The sequence below is a fragment of the Haematobia irritans genome, chromosome 3, assembly GCF_050003625.1.
Source record: "Haematobia irritans isolate KBUSLIRL chromosome 3, ASM5000362v1, whole genome shotgun sequence".
NCBI classification, from domain to species: Eukaryota; Metazoa; Arthropoda; class Insecta; order Diptera; family Muscidae; genus Haematobia; species Haematobia irritans.
The window spans coordinates 165,076,178-165,100,815 of NC_134399.1; the positions used below are offsets into that span (position 1 = coordinate 165,076,178).

The window sequence follows — 24,638 nt, forward strand, 5'->3', positions numbered from 1 at the left end:
ATTTCGTAAGCTGGTACGCACCTCTAATGAAAATAACAGGGTTGTCAAAAGCATATTTCGGCAGCAAACATTTAATTTATTACAATCATTGTGTGCGTAAAAGTTTTAAAAGGTCTGTAAATAATAAACAATTTATTTGAGAAATATTTGGAACATATATTAACAATTTTTAAAAGCGATTAGCTGGTTTAAAATTTGTGTACACAGCCCTGTTTTTTTGTTGTAGACTTAAACAAATTTTTGCTATCGAAAATTTCGCTAGAGGTGCATACCGGCCTTTGGCAAGAAAAACATGTCGTTCACTAAATCCTCTTATTTGAAAGGCTTTTTGGGAATTTTAGAGAAATACAAATGGCTATGCAACAATAGATTCTAAATGCGCCGTTCAGACTACAAGTTTTTAGATTTCAAAAATCAGTAAAATAGTGCATGGTAAAGGTGGGTATTAAGTTCGAGTTTAAGGCCGGTATGCACCTCTAGCGAAAAATTTCATTCCCATAAGAAATGCATTGCTATTTATGCTAACGAAATTTTCGGTAGCGTTCAATTTCGTAAGCTGGTACGCACCTCTAATGAAAATAACAGGGTTGTCAAAAGCATATTTTGGCAGCAAACTCTTAATTTATTACATTGTGTGCGTAAAAGTTTTAAGAGGTCTGTAAATAATAAACAATTTATTTAAGGAATATTTGGAACATATATTAACAATTTTTAAAAGCGATTAGCTGGTTTAAAATTTGTGTACACAGCCCTGTTTTTTTGTTGTAGACTTAAATAAATTTTTGCTACCGAAAATTTCGCTAGAGGTGCATATCGGCCTTTAGCCGCTAAAATCGTAAAATTTTCACGATTACTTTTTTTAATAATCCATTTTAAGGAATACAAACTTTGTGAAAATTTGCTTTGTACTATTCCCCATCAAGTTATAATGAAATCTGCAACTAATATGTATAATTGTATGCCTTTTTTACTGATTTTTACAGCCGTATTCATAAAAAGTTAATTGACGTTTATAACCCTGCCAACATTTTTGGAATTTGACGACACTTCTGAGAATCTCCACCACGTCGAAAACAATCGTATACGATATCAAAAACTCGTCGGAAAAGCGCCGTCACTATTGAGAAGTTATACCACGCAAAAGTAACTACAAAAAGGTTTCGCATGAGTGCAATTATTAGGTGCCTTTATAGATCAATTTAGAACGACGCCAATAAGGGACCCTCCAAACAATCAGAAAAAGTGCATTTTAAGATAGTTGTAAAAGAATCATTGTGGTCGAGTAAAACACGTTTGTTTAGATATTTATTAATTTGTGTAAACATTTACAAATTCTTAAAAATATAACATTTATACCACTATCACATTACATTTTAAATAATTTTTGGCATTAATGATGATGTTGAGTTACAAGTAGCGAGTTACATGTTGCAGCGTCTATCAACTAGTGTTTTTATTTGATGGAAGCAGCATGTCTGTAAAATATCTGAAAAACAATCACTTTATTCCATTTGGAAAATCAAAAATTGTTCACCAATATACCTTTCGCAATTTTAAGCGTATAATCTATGTTTTCAGAACTTTATTTTCGTTTTTATTTAATTAAAATATAACAAGCTGGTTGCGCTTGGCGTTTCACAAAAAATAAAATCGTAGTAGGGATGGCAAAATACTTTCACGTACTTTTTGATGTACCTTTTCATGATGGTTGAAGTGACATTTACGAGTCTGTGGTAACGATGAGGATGAAATGGAACTTTGAAATGCTGGCAGGGAAACGATTGATAAACTATTTCGTGAAAAATAGCATTCATAAACAATTAATAGCTTACCAAACCTTTAACAAGTCTTTGGTAAAAGCCGGTATGCACCTCTAGCGAAATTTTCGGTAGCAAAAATTTATTTAAGTCTACAACAAAAAAACTGGGCTGTGTACACAAATTTTAAACCAGCTAATCGCTTTTAAAAATTGTTAATATATGTTCCAAATATTCCTCAAATAAATTGTTTATTATTTACAGACGTTTTAAAACTTTTACGCACACAATGATTGTAATAAATTAAATGTTTGCTGCCAAAATATGCTTTTGAAAACCCTGTTATTTTCATTATGCGTTTTACAGAATATCAGTTATTCCGGACGGAATGTCGGTGTTTGTAAAGAATCTTACAGTGTGTCGGATCGATACGACTTGTCGGCGACGACTAAATAATCGGTAAATGTGTTATCGATCCCATGAACATGCAGCAGTATCGATTATGCCTTCGGACTTAACTTATAATGTGCACAATATATGGGATATGTTCGACACGAGCACTGTCGTCCGGAATAACTGATAGTGTGTAATGCGCTTTACAGACAATCAGTTATTCCGGACGACAGTACTCGTGTCGAACATATCCCATATATTGTGCACATTATAAGTTAGGTCCGAAGGCATAATCGATACTGCTGCATGTTTATGGGATCGATAACACATTTACCGATTATTTCGTCATCGCCGACATGTCGTACCGATCCGACACACTGTAAGATTCTTTACAAACACCGACATTCCGTCCGGAATAACTGATAGTCTGTAAAGCGCATAAAGCGCAATAGAGGTGCTTACCAGCTTACGAAATTAAATGCTACCGAAAATTTCGTTAGCATAAATAGCAATGCATTTCTTATGGGAATGAAATTTTTCGCTAGAGTTGCATACCGGCCTTAAATTGTAAAAATTTCGCGAAATTGAATAGATGAATTCCATTAGATTAGTGATGTGTTTTTAATAACAATAGACTTTATATTCGAATACAATCCGGTTCGATTAATACTAATATTGATACTAACATATTGACTGATTACAAGGCATATTAAAGAGGTAAAGTCATGCAATCAGGTGACTAATATCGACATTCATCTTGTCAAAGGCTTTGTTTACGTTTAGTATTCAACAATGTTGATGTTTTATATATGCATTCAACAATACAACAACACTACACATACACAAACACAACAACACTACACATACAAACAAAACTTGAGTGATCTGCCATTTTAGTTTGACATTATTAATATCATGGGGGGGTACACACGCTTGCTCGTGACTTTACCTTTAATTAATATGCCTTGGACTGATTATAAAATGATTGTATATTGTGAGTAATGCATTCTGTATAAATTAATTTAGCTTGGAAAATTATGTTTCGCCACAAAATCATTAAAATGTTGAGACAATATTTTTATTAAGATCAACCGGTTATAATTCGTCTTCATCACTACGATGAAAATGATAAGATGTCAGAGAGAATAAAAAGACAAGAGGACGAAACTGCGTCAATAGGTGGCAGTCATGAGGAAAATGCCTCCAATATCATGCAGTTTTTGTCGGCGCTTCTCTCAAATATCACACAGTTTGCGCCGGCGTCACCCAGTTCAGTTCTCTGCCGGCTTTACGAAACGTAAGGAAACTATGATTTAGAACCTACTTTGTAATAACGAATGTTCTTTTATATAAATCTTATCATTCTATTAAATTTTTTGGCAGACAATTTGAAGTTATAACTGCCGATGCCTTTACAAAGAATTTATCAAAACAGCGCTTCGACCGCAACGTCGGTAATATCAAAGTTGCAGGCATTGTGCGACATCTATACGGTTAACATTTGTTGTTTTTGTAGAAGAGCGCTTTTCGTTCTCTTGTGTTTTCATCCTCTCTGAAGATGTAACGACATGTGTTGCCACCTGATCACTAAAAACACATGATAACTAAAGGGTGATTTGTTAAGAGCTTGATAACTTTTTAAAAAAAAAAAACGCATAAAATTTGCAAAATCTCATCGGTTCTTTATTTGAAACGTTAGATTGGTCCATGACATTTACTTTTTGAAGATAATTTCATTTAAATGTTGACCGCGGCTGCGTCTTAGGTGGTCCATTCGGAAAGTCCAATTTTGGGCAACTTTTTCGAGCATTTCGGCCGGAATAGCCCGAATTTCTTCGGAAATGTTGTCTTCCAAAGCTGGAATAGTTGCTGGCTTATTTCTGTAGACTTTAGACTTGACGTAGCCCCACAAAAAATAATCTAAAGGCGTCAAATCGCATGATCTTGGTGGCCAACTTACCGGTCCATTTCTTGAGATGAATTGTTCTCCGAAGTTTTCCCTCAAAATGGCCATAGAATCGAGAGCTGTGTGGCATGTTGCGCCATCTTGTTGAAACCAGATGTCAACCAAGTTCAGTTCTTCCATTTTTGGCAACAAAAAGTTTGTTAGCATCGAACGATAGCATCTTTGAAAAACAACAACAGCATCTTTGAAAAAATACGGTCCAATGATTCCACCAGCGTACAAACCACACCAAACAGTGCATTTTTCGGGATGCATGGGCAGTTCTTGAACGGCTTCTGGTTGCTCTTCACTCCAAATGCGGCAATTTTGCTTATTTACGTAGCCATTCAACCAGAAATGAGCCTCATCGCTGAACAAAATTTGTCGATAAAAAAGCGGATTTTCTGCCAACTTTTCTAGGGCCCATTCACTGAAAATTCGACGTTGTGGCTCGTTAGTAAGTCTATTCATGATGAAATGTCAAAGCATACTGAGCATCTTTCTCTTTGACACCATGTCTGAAATCCCACGTGATCTGTCAAATACTAATGCATGAAACTCCTAACCTCAAAAGAATCACCCTTTATAATAGTGTTATTAATGAATACCTATTTTTATATAAGGCTTATAGAATACAAAGAGCGTGATAGCTATCACTGGTTTAGAGTGCACGTTAATGATATTTTATGAATAAGGCCGTCAGTTTTCACTTTAGTGAAAAAATGGATATTTTAGCGGCTAAACTCGAACTTAATACCGACCTTAAATTGTTACTGGAAGACGTTCGCAAGCATTTTTGCGAATTCTAGCTAATGCCTAGTACTCCATACTATACTCCATATAAAAAACGTTAGCGCGGAATAAATACGAAATCTTTGTTTTGAGCATTTTCCAACAAATATTTATAACAGGTTGGCTGATAAGTCCCTGGTCTGACACGTAGATGGCGTCGCTAGTATTAAATGAATATTATTTGTTTATAGTACCAACCTTCAAATGATACGTGTCAAAATTTGACGTCTGTAAGTCAATTAGTTTGTGAGATAGAGCGTCTTTTGTGAATCAACTTTTGTTATTGTGAAAAAATGGAAAAAAAGGAATTTCGTGTTTTGATAAAATACTGTTTTCTGAAGGGAAAAATATGGTGGCAAAGCAAGCAAAAACTTGGCTTGATAATGAGTTTCCGGACTCTGCCCTTGGGAAATCAACAATAATTGATTGGTATGCAAAATTCAATCGTGGCGAAATGAGCACGGAGGACGGTGAACGCCGTGGACGCCCGAAAGAGGTGGTTACCGACGACAACATCAAAAAAATCCACAAAATGATTTTGAATGGCCGTAACATGAAGTTAATCGAGATAGCAGAGGCCTTAAAGATATCATAGGAACGTGTTGGTCATATCATCCCAATAAACACAGGATGAGCGTTTTTCAAATGCAACAACTTTTCAGTTTGAGGGTAAATATAATTTTCAACATAAATTCAACTTGACTTGAAATAGCTCATCTTCAATACATCTTCAAATTGTTTGCGAATTACTTCCAATTTGCCAAAATGTTGACGAAATCTTTGAAAAGGTGTTGAAGATAATATGAGAAAACTTTGACAAAACACTACCCTAAAATGCAACGAAAAAACCATGTGGTTTTCAATACTTATTTGTGCAACGAAGTTCGTGGTCAATTGCAAGAAATTAAAAAATGGAAAATTTTAGACAAATAACCAAATAGTTTATAAAAATAGGTAAGTGAAAATAAAAAATTAAATAAAACTTTAAGGAAGTCACTAAATGTATATCTCTTTGCAGAAAACTAAAATTATGGATTCTACGTTCTTGAAAACATTAAAAAGCTGACTGATGAAAAAATGGTGGACAATTAACTGGAACTGCTTCAAATAGTTTATAATAATTGGTACGTCAATATGAAAAATTAAATCAACACTTTAGAGAAGTCACTAAATTTAAATCTCTTTGCAGAAAACTAAAATCTTTGGATGCTACATTCTTGCAAACATTAAGAAGCTGACCAATGAAAAATGAGTGGCTTATCGACAAGAAAAAGTTTCCAGAAACATTACAAGTGCAACCAATTAAAATTGTTAAAAACAACAAATTGTTGAAATCAACAACTTCTGGATGAAAATGTGCATCACATTAATTCATATGCTATTATCAGTTTAGAATGGATATTTTGTGAATTCCTTCTGCTGGAAATCAATTCTAACACGCGGTCCAAATTTCAAATTGCCCGCATGTTAATATATTTTAATGCTGTTTTATGACACCAAAAGGAAGGAAGTCGAATTATCAATGCAAAAGTGTTTACTAATAATGTTTAAGATATTTCAAGTTTTGTTGTTTGTTTTTTTTTTGTTCTTAAATGTTGATATGTTTAATAAGATTATAATTTATCAATTGGTATTGTAGTCATTAGCGTAGCTAGATAATTTTCCTAGGGGGGGCTATAGCCCCCCTAGCTAAAAATTTATATACTGAACTTATAGGTTCAATTATTGTTTTATTCCATAAAAAAGAATACAAAAATAATATATAATACAGCAACTAAAAGTAGTTCTACACTTTTCCCAGCAAAAAAATTGGGATTTGTTTTAAAGGCAGAACTTTAAAAGCACTTCCAAAAATGTCCTCACAAAGAAGTTAATTATATTAACTACACAGGAAGTTTTTTACTTCAGTTTTTTCATATTTTAAAGCGTAATTTTTGTTTTCTTTTTTCAAATAGTTTAAAAAAAGAGTAAGAATAAATAAAATGGTAAGAATTATTCAAATTTTGCCACAAAAATGCTAAATCCATTATAGAAAAATCGATAATTTTTGAAAATATTCAAACAATCGTTAGAATGCATTAAAAATCATAAAAAAATATAAAAATTATTATAAATTAAAGTTTCTTGAAGCTCGAGGTCTTTATAAATATTTATATAATTCTAACAAAAGGTCGACCAAAAATCAAATAAAAAACGAATAAATAAAAATTATTTATTTCGGAAAATATCACACAATTTTTTAATTCACATTCAAAACTCTGAATTCGGATCACACCGTAAGAAGTGATGCCAATTTATTGCAACGGCTGTTGAAACGGTGGACATTCGTTCTATGACGAGTTCCTATTACATTCATCGCTTCTCCGCCAATTTTGCACCACTTCCGGACCCAAAAAGAACATTTTCACTTCTTTTTTGGCGACTCTTTTTTGCAGCATTATTAAGATATTAATTTAAGATGACTAAACCAGACTAAACAATATAATAAAGGAGCTTTAGTTATTCAACTAAACCATAAGTTCAATCATAGCTCTATTTCATAAATATCAGACTTCAAACATTGCAGTCGGCAACTGCTACCACTACCCAAGTAGTTCGATTTTGCATGAAAGTCTTTAGCGGAACTTTGTGCGGTTGTATAGACTTCTTTAATTTTTATAAAAATGTAAAATCGTAAATAGGATTTAAAATTCTGGGGGGGGGGGGCTAAATTTTTTCTGGGGGGGTCTAAGCCCCCTCCCCAGAGGCCTTCCTACGCTTATGATTGTAGTGTATTATGTAGTGTATTATTATATATTTTATTTTGATGAAAATGAATAAGTTATACAAAATGCATAGAATTTTGGCTTTGACTTTCAATTTGAAGTGAGTATATCATTCATACAAATTTAGGTTGAAAAGTATTTGCAACGATGTTAATTTTGAATTTGACTCGCATCGAAAATTGTTTGACAAATTATTGAGTAGCGATGCATTTCAATTTGAGGATAACACTTGATATATTATTGCTAATGTGTTGAATTTCACTGTTGAGGGTAATGTCTGTTTTTTGTTGAGAACGCGATTTTCTCAACAATTTCTCAACTTGAATATTACCATAATCCTTTGAAAAAATGTTTGAAAAATTGTTGAAATTTAGCATTTTTCAAACGTTTGTGTTTATTGGGATTAATCAATATTTGGATATGCGGAAGCTCTGTGCAAAATGGGTGCCGCGCGAGCTCACATTTGACCAAAAACAGCAACGTGTTGATGATTCTGAGCGGTGTTTGCAGCTGTTAATTCGTCAGACACCCGAGTTTTTCCGTCGATATGTGACAATGGATGAAACATGGCTCCATCACTACACTCCTGAGTCCAATCGACAGTCGGCTGAGTGGACAGCGACCGGTGAACCATCTCCGAAGCGTGGAAAGACTCAAAAGTCCGCTGGCAAAGTAATGGCCTCTGTTTTTTGGGATGCGCATGGAATAATTTTTATCGATTATCTTGAGAAGGGAAATACCATCAACAGTGAGTATTATATGGCGTTATTCGAGCGTATGAAGATCGAAATCGCGGCAAAACGGCCCCATATGAAGAAGAAAAAAGTGTTGTTCCACCAAGACATCGCACCATGCCACAAGTCATTGAGAACGATGGCAAAAATTCATGAATTTGGCTTCGAATTGCTTCAGGGAAAAAATTTGGCTGCAATGAAGAGGTCATCGCCGAAACTGATGCCTATTTTGAGGCAAAACCGAAGGAGTACTACCAAAATGGTATCAAGAAATTGGAAAGTCGTTATAATCGTTGTATCGCTCTTGAAGGGAACTATGTTGAATAATAAAAACGAATTTTGACAAAAAAAATGTGTTTTTTTTTTGTATGTTAAACCGGGAACTTATCAGCCAACCTGTTATTGAAAATCAATTTTCAAATTTTGAATTATTAGCCGATCGTAGTTGACTTACATGTAGCACTTACATAAAGATATATTCCAAATTTCACAAATTTGGATTAATTACCCACATTAATTGAACAATTTCCTCTTTTTTATTAATCGACTCAATATTAGTGGCATACTCTATAGGTGCAGAATCAAATATAGCACCTAATATCAGACATTTTTGTTCAGATTGTGATAAAACTTCCATAAACATGTACCCCTTAATCCAAAATGCTTATGGTAATTAATTCAATTAATTTAAATTTCAAATTGTAACGATAAAATTACGTCATAACTTGTTAGAGTCGTTTCTTTATTTTCTAGTACTTTCTTAAACATCTTTTGTGTTTCCAATCGTTCATTGTAAAAGTAACGCCTTTTGTTTTACTTATTGACTTATGTTATGCCTGCACGACATCTACCTAATCTAGTAGAATACACTAGATTATTAGCATAAGCCTAAAAAGTATGTGTGCCATATCACCTGTAAAATAACGCCGATAGAACATTCCAGATGGCTGTAGGCAATGAAGATAACCAGTTGAATATGTGGTGTTAGATAAATTGTATCAAGATAGTTCTAGATGGTTGTAGGCCAGACTATCCAGAATTTTCGAAATCGTCAAATCACGGTATATAAGCCCCGGGCGGAGGGTGCAGTCAAGTCAGTCGTAAGCTAAAGTTTATACAGTACACATCGTAGAGCAAATAAGTGAAACCAATCAGTTAAACAAATAAATTGTAGATTGTTGTTATTTGAAAAGAACTGTGTTTTAATTATCGGGTAATTAAATACGCCTCAATATAAAAACGTAACAATACATATTATAAGGTGCATATCCAACACAGACATGTTATATGAATTAAAAATATGGTGTGAACAGTACATAAGCTTAGACACAACCCAATAAGCACATACCGTTGAAAAATGCTAGAATTCAAAGTTTTTCAATGGATTTGGATAATATTCAAGTTGGCAAAATTATGTTCTAAACAAGTAAGGAAAGTCTAAAGTCGGGCGTGGCCGACTATATTATACTCTTCACCATCATAGTTTGTGTTACCATCTTACTTACTTGTTTATTAACAAATTGATGTCTTCTTTCAGTATAAACGACCATAAGACCAATGTCGACTGGGAGATATGTTTTTCATCTGCAATTAGATAGGATTGTGTATATCTGATGAAATTTACTCTTACCCTGTCAGCATTTCAAAGTTCCATTTCATTATCATCGCTATCACAGACTCGTAAATGTCACTACAACAATCACGAACTGTGATGGGGGCAGCGTTGCCAATTTAGCTTTTTTCCCGCTAGATTTGGCTTTTTTTGAAGACGTTTAGCGGGAAAAAAATGAATTTAGCTTTTAGCTTTTTTTCTGGCTTTTTTTCATGACCATTTTAGCTATTTTTGGCTTTTTTTTATTTTCGACATGTTTCTATTGAAATATGGATAAATCGGCGTTTTTATCTAAGCCTTGCTGCAAGTATAAGGGTTTCCCCATATTTCAAAGCTCAGTTGAAACATTAATAATGAGTCCAGCCATTATGCGGGCATTTTTGTAGCAAATACACCTTGTTGTAAAGTTTTTTCATTATATACATAAAAGTTATCGTAAACTTTAAATCTACTATTACCATACAAATTTGTTAGATACTCGGTCAGTAAATTATTGGGAATATTATCATTTGAGTCGTTTATCCTTTTTATGTTATTATAATATTCTAAAGTTATTACGATATTACTAAATTAAAATAGTAGATGTGAATAGCTTTGTGCACTGAAAAAATATTGTCGTCTCCTTAAAATACGAACGCGAATTTTGGTTATAATAGCATTTGTGAATTTCTTTTATATAAACTGTTTTCCTTGTCCAAAAGACGATAAAGTCGGACTTCCAGTAAAAAGTTTGTGATAGTAATCAAAATGTATCGAATACGCAAATAGAGCTAATATGCCTTAGATATTGTTACAGTCTCACAGAAGTGGAATTAAAATGAAAATAATATGCATTGTAAGTGAAATAAAGCCTTTAAGTTTGTTAAATTTCAATCAAAAATGTGACTTTTGATACAAAAAAATTTAGCTTTTTTTTCTAGCTATTTTTTAACATTTTTTTAGCTTTTTTTAGCTATTTTTTTGGGCAAATCTAGCGGTTTTTGGTGAAACAATTCTGGCAACGCTGGATGGGGGAAGCATATCAAAAAGTACAAAATGTACAGTCGACGCTCTGTTTAACGAATATCCCATTTAGCGAAAATCCAATTTAACGAACGTCCAAATTCATAACATTGAGTATTCTAAATTACGATCGGTCGAACAAAATTTACGTTCGATTTAACGAAAACACTTTTAATCTTAAGAAAATTGACCACTAAAAACCAGCAATATTTCACGATTGTGAGAGTGGCTTAAGTCGGAAATGTCCCAAGGTATTTAGATTCCATCAAATGTTTGGAAACACAAATTCAATGGCCGGATAACTGTGTAAACTTAGGTTAGATAGAGAGACAGCTCCGCTACGGAAAATGGATATACCCCAGAACCGGTACAGGACTACTCCCTGATGTGAATGGACCAGTTCCAGACCTGGTCGAAACGTATGGACGGGACCGACCATTTTAACACGGGTTTGTCATTGACGGTGTACATTTACACTGTAGGACACGGCTTGAACTCATTCCAAAGGACATGACCTAGGAGAACTTAGTAGGACTAGACAGGTCCTCATTAACCAGTCTGGGACAAACCCTTATTTTGCGCATCCCAATTACACAAGGAAGGAAAAAATTTGGAATATGCTGACCCATTGGTAAAGGGTGATTCTTTTGAGGTTAGGATTTTCATGCATTAGTATTTGACAGATCACGTGGGATTTCAGACATGGTGTCAAAGAGAAAGATGCTCAGTATGCTTTGACATTTCATCATGAATAGACTTACTAACGAGCAACGCTTGCAAATCATTGAATTTTATTACCAAAATCAGTGTTCGGTTCGAAATGTGTTTCGCGCTTTACGATGAGGCTCATTTCTGGTTGAATGGCTACGTAAATAAGCAAAATTGCCGCATTTGGAGTGAAGAGCAACCAGAAGCCGTTCAAGAACTGCCCATGCATCCCGAAAAATGCACTGTTTGGTGTGGTTTGTACGCTGGTGGAATCATTGGACCGTATTTTTTCAAAGATGCTGTTGGACGCAACGTTACGGTGAATGGCGATCGCTATCGTTCGATGCTAACAAACTTTTTGTTGCCAAAAATGGAAGAACTGAACTTGGTTGACATGTGGTTTCAACAAGATGGCGCTACATGCCACACAGCTCGCGATTCTATGGCCATTTTGAGGGAAAACTTCGGAGAACAATTCATCTCAAGAAATGGACCGGTAAGTTGGCCACCAAGATCATGCGATTTGACGCCTTTAGACTATTTTTTGTGGGGCTACGTCAAGTCTAAAGTCTACAGAAATAAGCCAGCAACTATTCCAGCTTTGGAAGACAACATTTCCGAAGAAATTCGGGCTATTCCGGCCGAAATGCTCGAAAAAGTTGCCCAAAATTGGACTTTCCGAATGGACCACCTAAGACGCAGCCGCGGTCAACATTTAAATGAAATTATCTTCAAAAAGTAAATGTCATGGACCAATCTAACGTTTCAAATAAAGAACCGATGAGATTTTGCAAATTTTATGCGTTTTTTTTTTTTTAAAAGTTATCAAGCTCTTAACAAATCACCCTTTATATGTCTAGATCCAATAAGATTTTAAAATCAATGGAGAATATAAATCAACTGGAGCCATGGTACTAGTCCTGTGATAGGTGGTAATATGCACGAAATTTTCGTAGGATCGCCAGTTGGGCAGGTGGTGAATTTTTCTCTTATTAATGAGTGCTACCCGATTTTATATATATCTCAATGACGAAGTACCTCCTTCTTATAGCTGAAGAAAAACTATGAAATGCACAGGAATATCAGCATAATTACATAGAGGGATAAATTACCGCTGAAAAACTTTCTTGGTGTTCGGCCGAAACTGTAATCTAGCGTTGAGAGTACATCTATGCCGATAGGAGCAGCAGAGTAATAGTGTAATAGTTATGCCTGGCCCATCTTGAAACTGGGTACTGGAAACAAATCAGGGAATTCGTCTAAGAAGGTATTTTCATGGGTGTATACAGGCTCTCCTGAGACAGCGAATCTTGGATCCTCTTTTCAACCTAACCTAACCTAGATATTTTGTTGTTAATTTTTTGGTACGACCTTCTTATTCTTTATTTTTGGTTATTTTTAGATCTGTTCTAAAATGGGCTTTCAAGGTCTCTCAATATGCAAATAAAAAGACTTTATTTCATATTTACATCCGACGTTTCGTTGGTGATTTCCAACTTCTTCTGGGATGAATTTTTTATTGAAATCTGGCAACCATATTGTAAACAGAAAAAAATATAACATACAATTACTTCTATGTAGCGTATCATAAGCTAAACTCTAAACTTACATTTAGTCTTTTGTCATATTTTTTAAAATTGATTTTAAATTGTAAAAAGTAACGGCACAGGAACACCACGACATTAAACAAATATTTAAAATAATTTCAAAAATAATTACAAAACTAAATTAAAATATCACAGATGTTTTTCCTTATGACTACGATCATAGAAGATTGGACGTAAACTAAATAATAGCTAATGTATAGGCAGCATTAGTGTTATCTTTGTCTTCTTTTCTGTTTATTGCACATTGAACTCTTTGTTGTATTCTTAGACTCTCTAGAGTATAACGTTTATTCTCCTTTCTCTCTTTGTCTAAGATTTTGACACTCTCAAAGTCTGCTTTATGTCCCAACTCAATGCAGTGTTGTGCTAAAGCTGTTGTATGTCTGCCTTTTCTTATGTCTGCTTCATGTTCTGTTACTCTTGTCGCTAAGCTACGTTTAGTTGTCCCAACATAGTATTTGTTGCATGGTTGTTCATCATTGCCTATGCACTTGATTTCATATACAACATTGCTTTGTTGCGTTTTCTCTATTTTTGTTTTGGTTTGGGTGAATATCGTACTTAATGTTTTGTTGGGTTTGTGAGCGAATGTTGTTTGTTGGTCTTCTACTATATCTTTTAGCATTGTTGTTTCTGTTAGCTTTGGGATATATGAAATGCTATAATATTTCATGGTGTTGCCAAGTGTTTTGTTATCATCCGTATTATTTCGGGATTTTTGTGTTTGTGTTGTAGACTTCTTAATTAAGTTATTTATAATATATTGTGGGAATGAGTTTTTAAGAAGAATATTTTCTACCTTTTTTAAATTGGCTGTCTGAAATTGTTGATCACTTAATTTTATTGATTTTTGGATTAGGCTCATTGCAGTATTTATCTTTTGTTTAAAAGGTTGGGTAGAATGAAAATTTATTATTCTTCCGGAAGCTATTGATTTTGTGTACCATTCTGTGGAAATTTTGTCGTTATTTCTATGTAGCTTTACGTCCAAATAAGGCAAGCAGTTGTTGGTTTCTTTTTCTATTGTAAATTGAAGTTTGTTGTGGTATTTGTTGAATGTTGCAAGTATTATATCTTCATCTTCTTTTTTAATTACCGCAAATAAATCGTCCACATATTTAGTTATAAACTTTATTGTAATGTTTCTTTCACTAAGTTCTTTGATAGTTTCTGCTAACATATTATCCAAAACTATGTCGGCGATCGTTGGAGACAATGGGTTTCCCATTGGCATGCCATACGTTTGATAGTACAGAATTTCTCCATACTTAAAATAATTGTTGTCATTTAAACAAAATTGAAGTAGTTTTAAGAATTGTGTCTTAGGTATTTTAGTGTGTGTTTCTAAACTTTTCCATTGTGTCATTATGTTTTTTATCGCTAGGTGTATAGGTATGTTGGTGAACAACGATACCACGTCAAATGATACTAGTATGTCGTTTTCGTCCAAAGATACATTTTTTAATCTGTCTTTTAGTTCATATGAATTTTGTATATTGTATTTTTCCGAAATGAGATTTTTAATTATGGAACCCACATGCTTGGACATGTTGTAACATGGCACTTCAACTGACGACGATATTGGTCGCAGAGGCATATTCAGTTTATGTATTTTTGGAAGCCCATATAGTCTAGGTGCGTTCGCTGCATTGGATGTCAGCTTAAACTTTTCTTGCACAGAGATGTAGCCGTTCTTGAAAAGATCCGTTATTATTTTGTTGTTTTTCCTTTGAAGTTTTTGTGTAGGATCCTCCCTTATTGTCTTATAAGTTGTCTTGTCGTCTAATAGTTTTTCCATTTTCTCTTCGTAATCTTTCTTATACATTATCACTGTTTTATTTCCTTTGTCTGATTTCGTCACAATAATTTCTTTGTGTTTTCGTAAGAATCTGCTTGTTTCTTCAAATGTGTTTAAGATAAACTTTTCTTTTTGAGTATTCCTTGAAGTTCTTTTGTGGGTCATGATCCTATTAGCAATTTTGTTCCTTTTTATATCCTTTTCCCTTTCATCAGTAATTGTTTGTACCCACTGCTCCAGGTCAGCAATTAAGTTTATTGTTGAGAAGTTGTCGTTTTTTACAGGGATTGCAAATTTAGATCCCAACGAAAGAAGCCATTTGCTGTTTTCTGCGAATTCCACGTCAGTTTTGTTTACAAACCATGACGGGTTAAATTTAAAATTATACTTGTCAAGTTGGTTTCTGTTCAAATTTTGTATCTTTGTTGAATGTGTCTTTTTTACGCGATGTATAATATCTATGTATCTTCGATTTTGTCTTTTGGTGAAATTTTTGTACTCTGATCGTAGTGTTTGTTTGTGTGATTTTATACGCTTGTGTAACCATTTCAAGGTTAAATTAGTTTCTTTAATTTCTAAATTCAATATCTTTACGTGAAATTTCTGTTCAATCTTTTTAATATGTATATCAAGCTCATCAGTTTTTAAGGATTATTTAAAGTAATATTTTTTTAAATGCCTGTTTAGTTTAATTTTGCCATATGCTTCTGAATTTTTACTCATCTGGTAAAAAAACTACGATTTTCAATAAAAGTTAACATTTAATATTCCCGTTCGATTTAACGAATATTTCTAAATAACGAAAGGGCCTGACAATATATCGTTCGTTAAACCGAGCTTCAACTGTATATGAAAGTATTTTGCCATCACTATTGCTAGAAGAGCCATTTTATATTTTGTGAAACGCCAAGCGTTTATTTAAATAAAAACGAAAATAAAGTGCTGAAAACATAGTTATTACGCTTAAAATTGTGAAAGGTATAGGGTGAACAATTTTCGACTTTCCAAATGGAATAAAGCGATTTTTTTTTCAAATATTTTTCCAAACGCGCTGCCTCCCTCGAGAATAAACAAACGGCTTATAGATGCTGCAACATGTAACTTGCTACGTGTAAATGAACATCGTCCTTTTATTAATGAAAAAAGTTATGTTAAATGTGAATTTATAAATTTTTTTTCTAAGAATTTATAAATTTTTAATCAAATTAACAAACATCTACACAATCGTGTTTAAGTTGACCACAATGATTCTTTTACAACTACCTTAAAATGCACTTTTTTATAGTTTGAAGGGGCTCTTATTGGCTTGCGGAGCCTCAAAGAGAAGCAAATTTCATCCGACCCTGCTGAAATTTGGTACATGGTGTTGGTATATGGTCTCTAATAACCATGCAAAAATTAGTCCACATCGGTCCATAATTATATATAGCCCCCTTATTAACCGATCCCCCGATTTGGCTTGCGGAGCCTGAAAGAGAAGCAAAGTTCATCCGATCCTGCTGAAATTTGGTACATGGTGTTGGTATATGATCTCTAACAACCATGCAAAAATTGGTCCACATCGGTCCATAATTATATATAGCCCCCATATAAACCGATCCCCCGATTTGGCTTGCTGAGCCTGAAAGAGAAGCAAATTTCATCCGATCCGGCTGAAATTTGGTACATGGTGTTAGGTTAGGTTAGGTGGCAGCCCGATGTATCAGGCTCACTTAGACTATTCAGTCCATTGTGATACCACATTGGTGAACTTCTCTGCCCGATTCCATGTTAAGCTCAATGACAAGGGACCTCCTTTTTATAGCCGAGTCCGAACGGCGTTCCACATTGCAGTGAAACCACTTAGAGAAGCTTTGAAACTCTCAGAAATGTCACCAGCATTACTGAGGTGGGATAATCCACCGCTGAAAAACTTTTTGGTGTTCGGTCGAGGCAGGAGTCGAACCCAGGACCTTGTGTATGCAAGGCGGGCATGCTAACCATTGCACCACGGTGGCTCCCAACATGGTGTTGGTATATGGTCTCTAACAACCATGCAAATATTAGTCCACATCGGTCCATAATTATATATAGCCCCCATATAAACCGATCCACAGATTTGGCTTGCGGAGCCTCAAAGAGAAAGAAGCAAATTTCATCCGACCCGGTTCAAATTTGGAACGAGGTGTTAGTATATGGCCGCTAACAACCATACCAAAATTGGTCCATATCGGTCTATAGTTAGGTTAGGTTAGGTTAAAGTGGCAGCAGACTATTCAGTCCATTGTTGTATATAGCCGATCCCCAATCACACAAAAATTGGTCCATATTGGTTCATAATCATGGTTGCCACTCGAGCTAAAAATAATCTACCAAAATTTTATTTCTGTAGAAAATTTTGTAAAATTTTTATTTCTATAGAAAAATTTGTCAAAATTTTATTTCTATAGAAAATTTTGTTAAAATGTTATTTCTATAAAAAATTTTGTAAAAATTTTATTTCTATAAAAAATTTAAAAATTTTATTTCTATAAAAAATGTTGTAAAAATTTTATTTCTATAGAAAATTTTGTTAAAATTTTATTTCTATAGAAAATTTTGTCAAACTGAATTATAGACGTATTTAATCGGTCTTTTTTAATTAAATATATGCCACGTATGGACTTACTTACAATTTAGAAGACGGTGTTAGGAGGTTTTAAGATACGATTGTGGATGACAGTGTTTAGAAGAAGTTTCTACGCAATCCATGGTGGAGGGTACATAAGCTTCGTCCTAGCCGAACTTACGGCCGTAAGTTCGGCTAGGAAGCTTATGTACTATATACTTGTTTAATTGTAATTTCATTATATCAATTGTTTACACTCGCGATTATTTTACTTACCATTATTGACAATTCTTTAAAATAAAACTCCATTGTGTTTGAGTGATTTTTTTATTTGGTTTTATTTGGTATTCTTGGTTGTATTATCGTGTTTATAATTTATTAAAGTATTCATGGCTTTAAGTTTATTCGAGTTTTCCAAAAAAAAAAAAAAAACAAAAAAAATTGTATATATTTAATTATTTTATTTAAATGTATTGTTTGTTGTATTAGTTTGTTTTTGTTGTTGTTGTTTTATTTTGGTTTGTTTCTTGCTTATATTCTTTTCATCATTTTAAGTAAAAATCGAAAGCAAAACTGAATGCTGAAATTTGTTAAATAGGTTTTATTTGTTATTAAAGATTGTGATTTTTACGAGGTTTTTTTTTTCATTTCATAGGGAGTTTTTAGTATTGCTTTTTCATCATATATTAGTTAAATAGTTTTTATATATGTGAGTATATATGAAAACCAAAATGGACTAAAATTGATTATTGATTAATGGTTGTTCTCTGAACATAAAAAAAAAAACAAAAAAAATGCAAAGTGAAAAGCGTTGATTTTATAAGCTTATTTCATTATGATAGCGAATTGTATGATTTTTATGATTATTTGTGTTTCTTATTGAAATTTTGAAAGTGAGGTTTGCCAAAAAAACGAAAATCCTTTGAGATAGATTAATTTATATAAAAGAAATTATCTTTTGATTAAAGCCATAATGATTTGGTTATTTCTGTTTTTAATTTTGAGGATTATTGTTGGTAATGTGTTTTGTGGTTGAGCAAACTCTTTTTGCGGAATTTAATTTAGTATATGCATTGTTTTTTTTTCGAAATGTAATTAATATTAAGCTAATAATTGCATTAGCTAATACATTTGAAAAACAACAAAAAATTGCGGGAAGAACATTTATATATAATGTTCAGAATAAAATGACACAGGTCGTCATTATTAAAATTCATATATTTCTTTTTTGTTTTCGAATAATATTTATATATAAATTATTGCGTAATAATTTAATTCCAAGCCAATGCCATATCTTTGACCAAATTCGAATAAAATATGTATGTATTTCCTATTCCTAGTCATGTATAGATAGAAATTTGACTATTTTTATTTTTTAATAATCCATTTTGATAGGGAATTTGTCAAAATTTTATTTGTATATAAAATATTGTCAAAATTTTATTTATATAGAAAATTTTGTCAACATTTTATTTCTGTAGAAAATTATGTGAAAATTTTATTCCTATAGAAAATTTTTTCAAAATTTTATTTGTATAGAAAATTTATTCAAAATTTTATTTCTCTAGAAAATTTAGTCGTAATTTTATTTCTATAGAAAATTTTGTCAAAATTTTATTTCTATAGAAAATTTTGTCGAATTTTATTTCTCTAGAAAATGTTGTCAAAATTTTACTTCTATAGAAAATTTTGTCAAAGCTTTATTTCTATAGAAAATTTTGTCAAAAGTTTATTTCTATAGGAAATTTTGTCAAAATTTTATTTCTTAAGAAAATTTTGTCAAAATTTTATTTCTATAGAAGATTTTGTCAAAATTTTATTTCTACAGAAAATTTTGTCAAAATTTTAGAAAGAGTTATCAAAATTTTATTTTTAATATTAAGTCAAAAATTTATTTCAGCATTTTTTGTCAACATTTTATTTCTTTAGAAAAATTTATCAAAATTTTATTTCTATAGAAAATTTTGTCGTAATTTTTATTTTTTTGAAAATGTTGTCAAAATTATATTTCTATAGAAAATTTTGTCGAATTTTATTTCTCTAGAAAATATTTGTCAAAATATTATTCCTATAGAAAAAGTTATGAAAATTTTATTTTTATAGAAAATTTTGTCAAAATTTTATTTCTATAGAAAATGTTGTCAAAATTTTATTTCTATAGAAAACTTGGACAAAATTTTACTTCTATAGAAAATTTTTTAAAAATTTTATTTATGGAGAAAATTTTGTCAAAATTTTATTTCTATAGAAGTTTTTTTTTGTCAAAATTGTATTTCTATAAATGTTTTTTTTTTTCAAAATTTTATTTCTATAGAAAATTTTGTCAAAATTGTATTTCTATAGAAAATTTTGTCAAAATTGTATTTATATAGAAAATTTTGTCAAAATATCATTTCTATAGAAAATTTTATTTCCATAGAAAATTTTGTCCAAAATTTATTTCTATAGAAAATTTTGTCAAAGTTTTATTTCTATAGAAAATTTTGTCATAATTTTATTTCTTTTGAATATGTTGTCAAAATTTTATTTCTACAGAAAATTTTGTCAAAATTTTATTTCTATAGAAAATTTTGTCAAAATTTTATTTCTATAAAAAATTTAGTCGTAATGTTATTTCTTTTGAAAATGTTGTTTTGAAAATTTTGTCTATAGAAAATTTTGTCAAACTTTTATTTCTACAGAAAACTTTGTCATGATTTTATTTCTACAATAAAATTTTGTCTATAGAAAATTTTGTCAAAATTTTATTTCTATAGAAAATTTTGTCAACATTTTATTTCTATAGAAAATTTTGTGAAAATTTTATTTCTATAGAAAATTTTGTCAAAATTTTACTTCTATAGAAAATTCTGTCAACATTTTTAGGAAATTTAATAGGAAACTTTGTCAAAATTTTATTTCTAGAATTTATTTCTATAGAAATTTTTTTCAAAATTTTATTTTGTCAAAATTTTACTTCTATAGAAAATGTTGTCAAAATTTTATTTTTATAGAAAATTTTGTCAAAATTTAATAACTTTAATAGGAAATTTTGTCAAAATTTTATTTCTATAGAAAATTTTGTCAAAATTTTACATCTATAAAAAATTTTGTCAAAATTTTACTTCTATAGAAAATTTTGTCAAAATTTTTAGGAAATTTTGTCAAAATTTTATTTCTAGAATTTATTTCTATAGAAAATTTTTTCAAAATTTTATTTGTATAGACAATTTATTCAAAATTTTATTTCTATAGAATATTTAGTCGTAATTTTATTTCTATAAAAATTTTTGTCATAATTTTATTTCTATAGAAAACTTTGTTAAAATTTTATTTCTATAGAAAATTTTGTCAAAATTTTATTTCTGTAGAAAATTTTGTCAAAACTTTATTTCTATAGAAAATTTTGTCAACATTTTATTTCTATAGAAAATTTTGTTAAAATTTTATTTATTAAGAAAATTTTCTCAAAATTTTACGTTGATATGACATTTTGTCAAAATTTTATTTCTGGAATTTATTTTTATAGAAAATTTTGTCAAAATTTTATTTCTATAAGAAATTTTGTCAAAATTTTATTTCTATAGAAAATTATGTTAAAATTTTTTTCTTAAGAAAATTTTGTCAAAATGTTATTTCTATAGAAAATTTTGACGAAATTTTATTTCTATAGAAAATTTTGACGAAATTTTATTTCTATAGAAAATTTTGTCAAAATTTTATTTCTATAGAAAATTTTGTCAAAATTTTAGTTCCATTGAAAAATTTGTCAAAGTTTTATTTCTATAGAATTTTTGTCAAAATTTTATTTCTATAGAAATTTTTGTCAAAATTTTATTTCTGTAGAAAATTTTTTCAAAATTTTATTTTTATAGAATTTTTGTCAAAATTTTATTTCTATAGAAAATTTTTTCAAAATTTTATTTCTATAGAATTTTTGTCAAAATTTTATTTATACAGAAAATTTTGTCAACATTTTATTTCTATAGAAAATTTTGTCAAAATTTTATTTCTGGAATTTATTTCTATAGAAAATGTTGTCAAAATTTTATTTCTATTGATTTCTATAGAAAATTTTGTCAAATTTTATTTCTCTAGAAAATTTTTGTCAAAATATTATTTCTATAGAAAAAGTTATGAAAATTTTATATTTATAGAAAATTTTGTTAAATTTTTTTTTATAGAAAATTTTGTCAACATTTTATTTCTATAGAAAATTTGGTCAAAATTGTACTTCTATAGGGGAGCCACCGTGGTCCAATGGTTAACATACCCGCCGTGCATACACAAGGTCGTGGGTTCGATTCCTGCTTCGACCGAACACCAAAAATTTTTTCAGCGGTGGATTATCCCACCTCAGTAATGCTGGTAATATTTCTGAAGGTTTCAAAGCTTCTCTAAGTGGTTTCACTGCAATATGGAACGCCGTTCGGACTCGGCTATAAAAAGGAGGTCCCTTGTCATTGAGCTTAACATGGAATCGGGCAGCACTCAGTGATAAGAGAGAAGTTCACCAATGTGGTATCACAATGGACTGAATAGTCTAAGTGAGCCTGATACATCGGGCTGCCACCTAACCTAACCTAACCTTCTTTCTATAGAAAATTTTGTCAAAATTTTATTTCTATAGAAAATTTTGTAGAATTTTATTTCTTTAGAAAATTTTGTCAAAATTTTATTTCTATAGAAAATTTTGTCAAAATTTTATTTCTAGAGAAAATTTTGACGAAATTTTATTTCTATAGAAAATTTTGTCAAAATTTTATTTCTATAGAAAATTTTGTCAAAATTTTATTTCTATAGAAAATTATGTCAACATTTCATTTCTATAGAAAATTTTGTCAAATTTTATTTCTCTAGAAAATATTTGTCAAAATATTATTTCTATAGAAAAAGTTATAAAAATTTTATTTTTCTAGAAAATTTTGTGGAAATTTTATTTCTATAAAAAATGTTGTCAAAATTTTATTTCTATAGAAAATTTGGTCAAAATTTTACTTCTATAGAAAATTTTTTAAAAATTTTATTTTTAGAGAAAATTTTGTCAAAATGTTATTTCTGTAGAAAATGTTGTCAACATTTTATTTCTATAGAAAATTTGGTCAAAATTTTACTTCTATAGAAAATTTTTTAAAAATTTTATTTATGGAGAAAATTTTGTCAAAATTTAATTCTATAGAAGTTTTTTTTTGTCAAAATTGTATTTCTATGGAAGTTTTTTCAAAATTTTATTTCTATAGAAAATTTTGTCAAAGTTGTATTTCTATAGAATATTTTGTCAAAATTGTATTTCTATAGAAAATTTTGTTAAAATTTTAATTCTATAGAAAATTTTGTCAAAATTTTATTTCTGGAATTTATTTCTATAGAAAATGTTGTCAAAATTTTATTTCTATTGATTTCTATAGAAAATTTTGTCAAATTTTATTTCTCTAGAAAATTTTTGTCAAAATATTATTTCTATAGAAAAAGTTATGAAAATTTTATATTTATAGAAAATTTTGTTAAATTTTTTTTTATAGAAAATTTTGTCAACATTTTATTTCTATAGAAAATTTGGTCAAAATTGTACTTCTATAGGGGAGCCACCGTGGTCCAATGGTTAACATACCCGCCGTGCATACACAAGGTCGTGGGTTCGATTCCTGCTTCGACCGAACACCAAAAAGTTTTTCAGCGGTGGATTATCCCACCTCAGTAATGCTGGTAATATTTCTGAAGGTTTCAAAGCTTCTCTAAGTGGTTTCACTGCAATATGGAACGCCGTTCGGACTCGGCTATAAAAAGGAGGTCCCTTGTCATTGAGCTTAACATGGAATCGGGCAGCACTCAGTGATAAGAGAGAAGTTCACCAATGTGGTATCACAATGGACTGAATAGTCTAAGTGAGCCTGATACATCGGGCTGCCACCTAACCTAACCTAACCTTCTTTCTATAGAAAATTTTGTCAAAATTTTATTTCTATAGAAAATTTTGTAAAATTTTATTTCTTTAGAAAATTTTGTCAAAATTTTATTTCTAGAGAAAATTTTGTCAAAATTTTATTTCTAGAGAAAATTTTGACGAAATTTTATTTCTATAGAAAATTTTGTCAAAATTTTATTTCTATAGAAAATTTTGTCAAAATTTTATTTCTATAGAAAATTATGTCAACATTTCATTTCTATAGAAAATTTTGTCAAATTTTATTTCTCTAGAAAATATTTGTCAAAATATTTTTTCTATAGAAAAAGTTATAAAAGTTTTATTTTTCTAGAAAATTTTGTGAAAATTTTATTTCTATAAAAAATGTTGTCAAAATTTTATTTCTATAGAAAATTTGGTCAAAATTTTACTTCTATAGAAAATTTTTTAAAAATTTTATTTTTAGAGAAAATTTTGTCAAAATGTTATTTCTGTAGAAAATGTTGTCAACATTTTATTTCTATAGAAAATTTGGTCAAAATTTTACTTCTATAGAAAATTTTTTAAAAATTTTATTTATGGAGAAAATTTTGTCAAAATTTAATTCTATAGAAGTTTTTTTTTGTCAAAATTGTATTTCTATGGAAGTTTTTTCAAAATTTTATTTCTATAGAAAATTTTGTCAAAGTTGTATTTCTATAGAAAATTTTGTTAAAATTTTAATTCTATAGAAGATTTTGTCAAAGTTTTATTTCTATAGAAAATTTTGTTAAAATTTTATTTCTTAAGAAAATTTTGTCTATAGAAAATTTTGTCAAAATTTTATTACTATAATTTTGTCAACATTTTATTCCTATAGAAAATTTTGTCAAAATTTTACTTCTATAGAAAATTTTGTCAAGATTTTGTTTATAGAGAAAATTTTGTCAAAATTTTATTTATATAGAAAATTTTGTCAAAATTTTTTTTCTAAAGAAAATTTTGTCAAAATTTTTTTTATAGAGAAAATTTTGCAAAATTTTATTTCTATAGAAAATTTTGTTTATAGAGAAAA

At 30.3% G+C, this 24,638-nt stretch overlaps 1 protein-coding gene and 2 long non-coding RNA genes across 3 annotated transcripts; 1 reads left to right on the forward strand and 2 right to left on the reverse strand.

The window, feature by feature from the left end:
• Positions 1–1,272: 1,272 nt before the first annotated feature.
• LOC142230679 (uncharacterized) lies at positions 1,273–1,673 on the reverse strand. The gene is made up of 2 exons (XR_012720771.1): positions 1,543–1,673; positions 1,273–1,486 (listed from the first exon to the last, which is right to left on the reverse strand). It is a non-coding gene; the product is annotated as an uncharacterized LOC142230679 (long non-coding RNA).
• A 3,856-nt stretch (positions 1,674–5,529) lies between these two features.
• Positions 5,530–6,412, forward strand: LOC142232371 (uncharacterized). The gene is made up of 3 exons (XR_012721107.1): positions 5,530–5,841; positions 5,906–6,011; positions 6,077–6,412. It is a non-coding gene; the product is annotated as an uncharacterized LOC142232371 (long non-coding RNA).
• A 7,081-nt stretch (positions 6,413–13,493) lies between these two features.
• LOC142231271 (uncharacterized) lies at positions 13,494–18,009 on the reverse strand. The gene is made up of 3 exons (XM_075301887.1): positions 17,977–18,009; positions 14,301–15,701; positions 13,494–14,192 (listed from the first exon to the last, which is right to left on the reverse strand). Exons 1-3 carry the CDS (start codon positions 18,007–18,009, stop codon positions 13,494–13,496), a joined length of 2,133 nt encoding a protein of 710 aa, XP_075158002.1.
• Between the last annotated feature and the right edge of the window lie 6,629 nt (positions 18,010–24,638).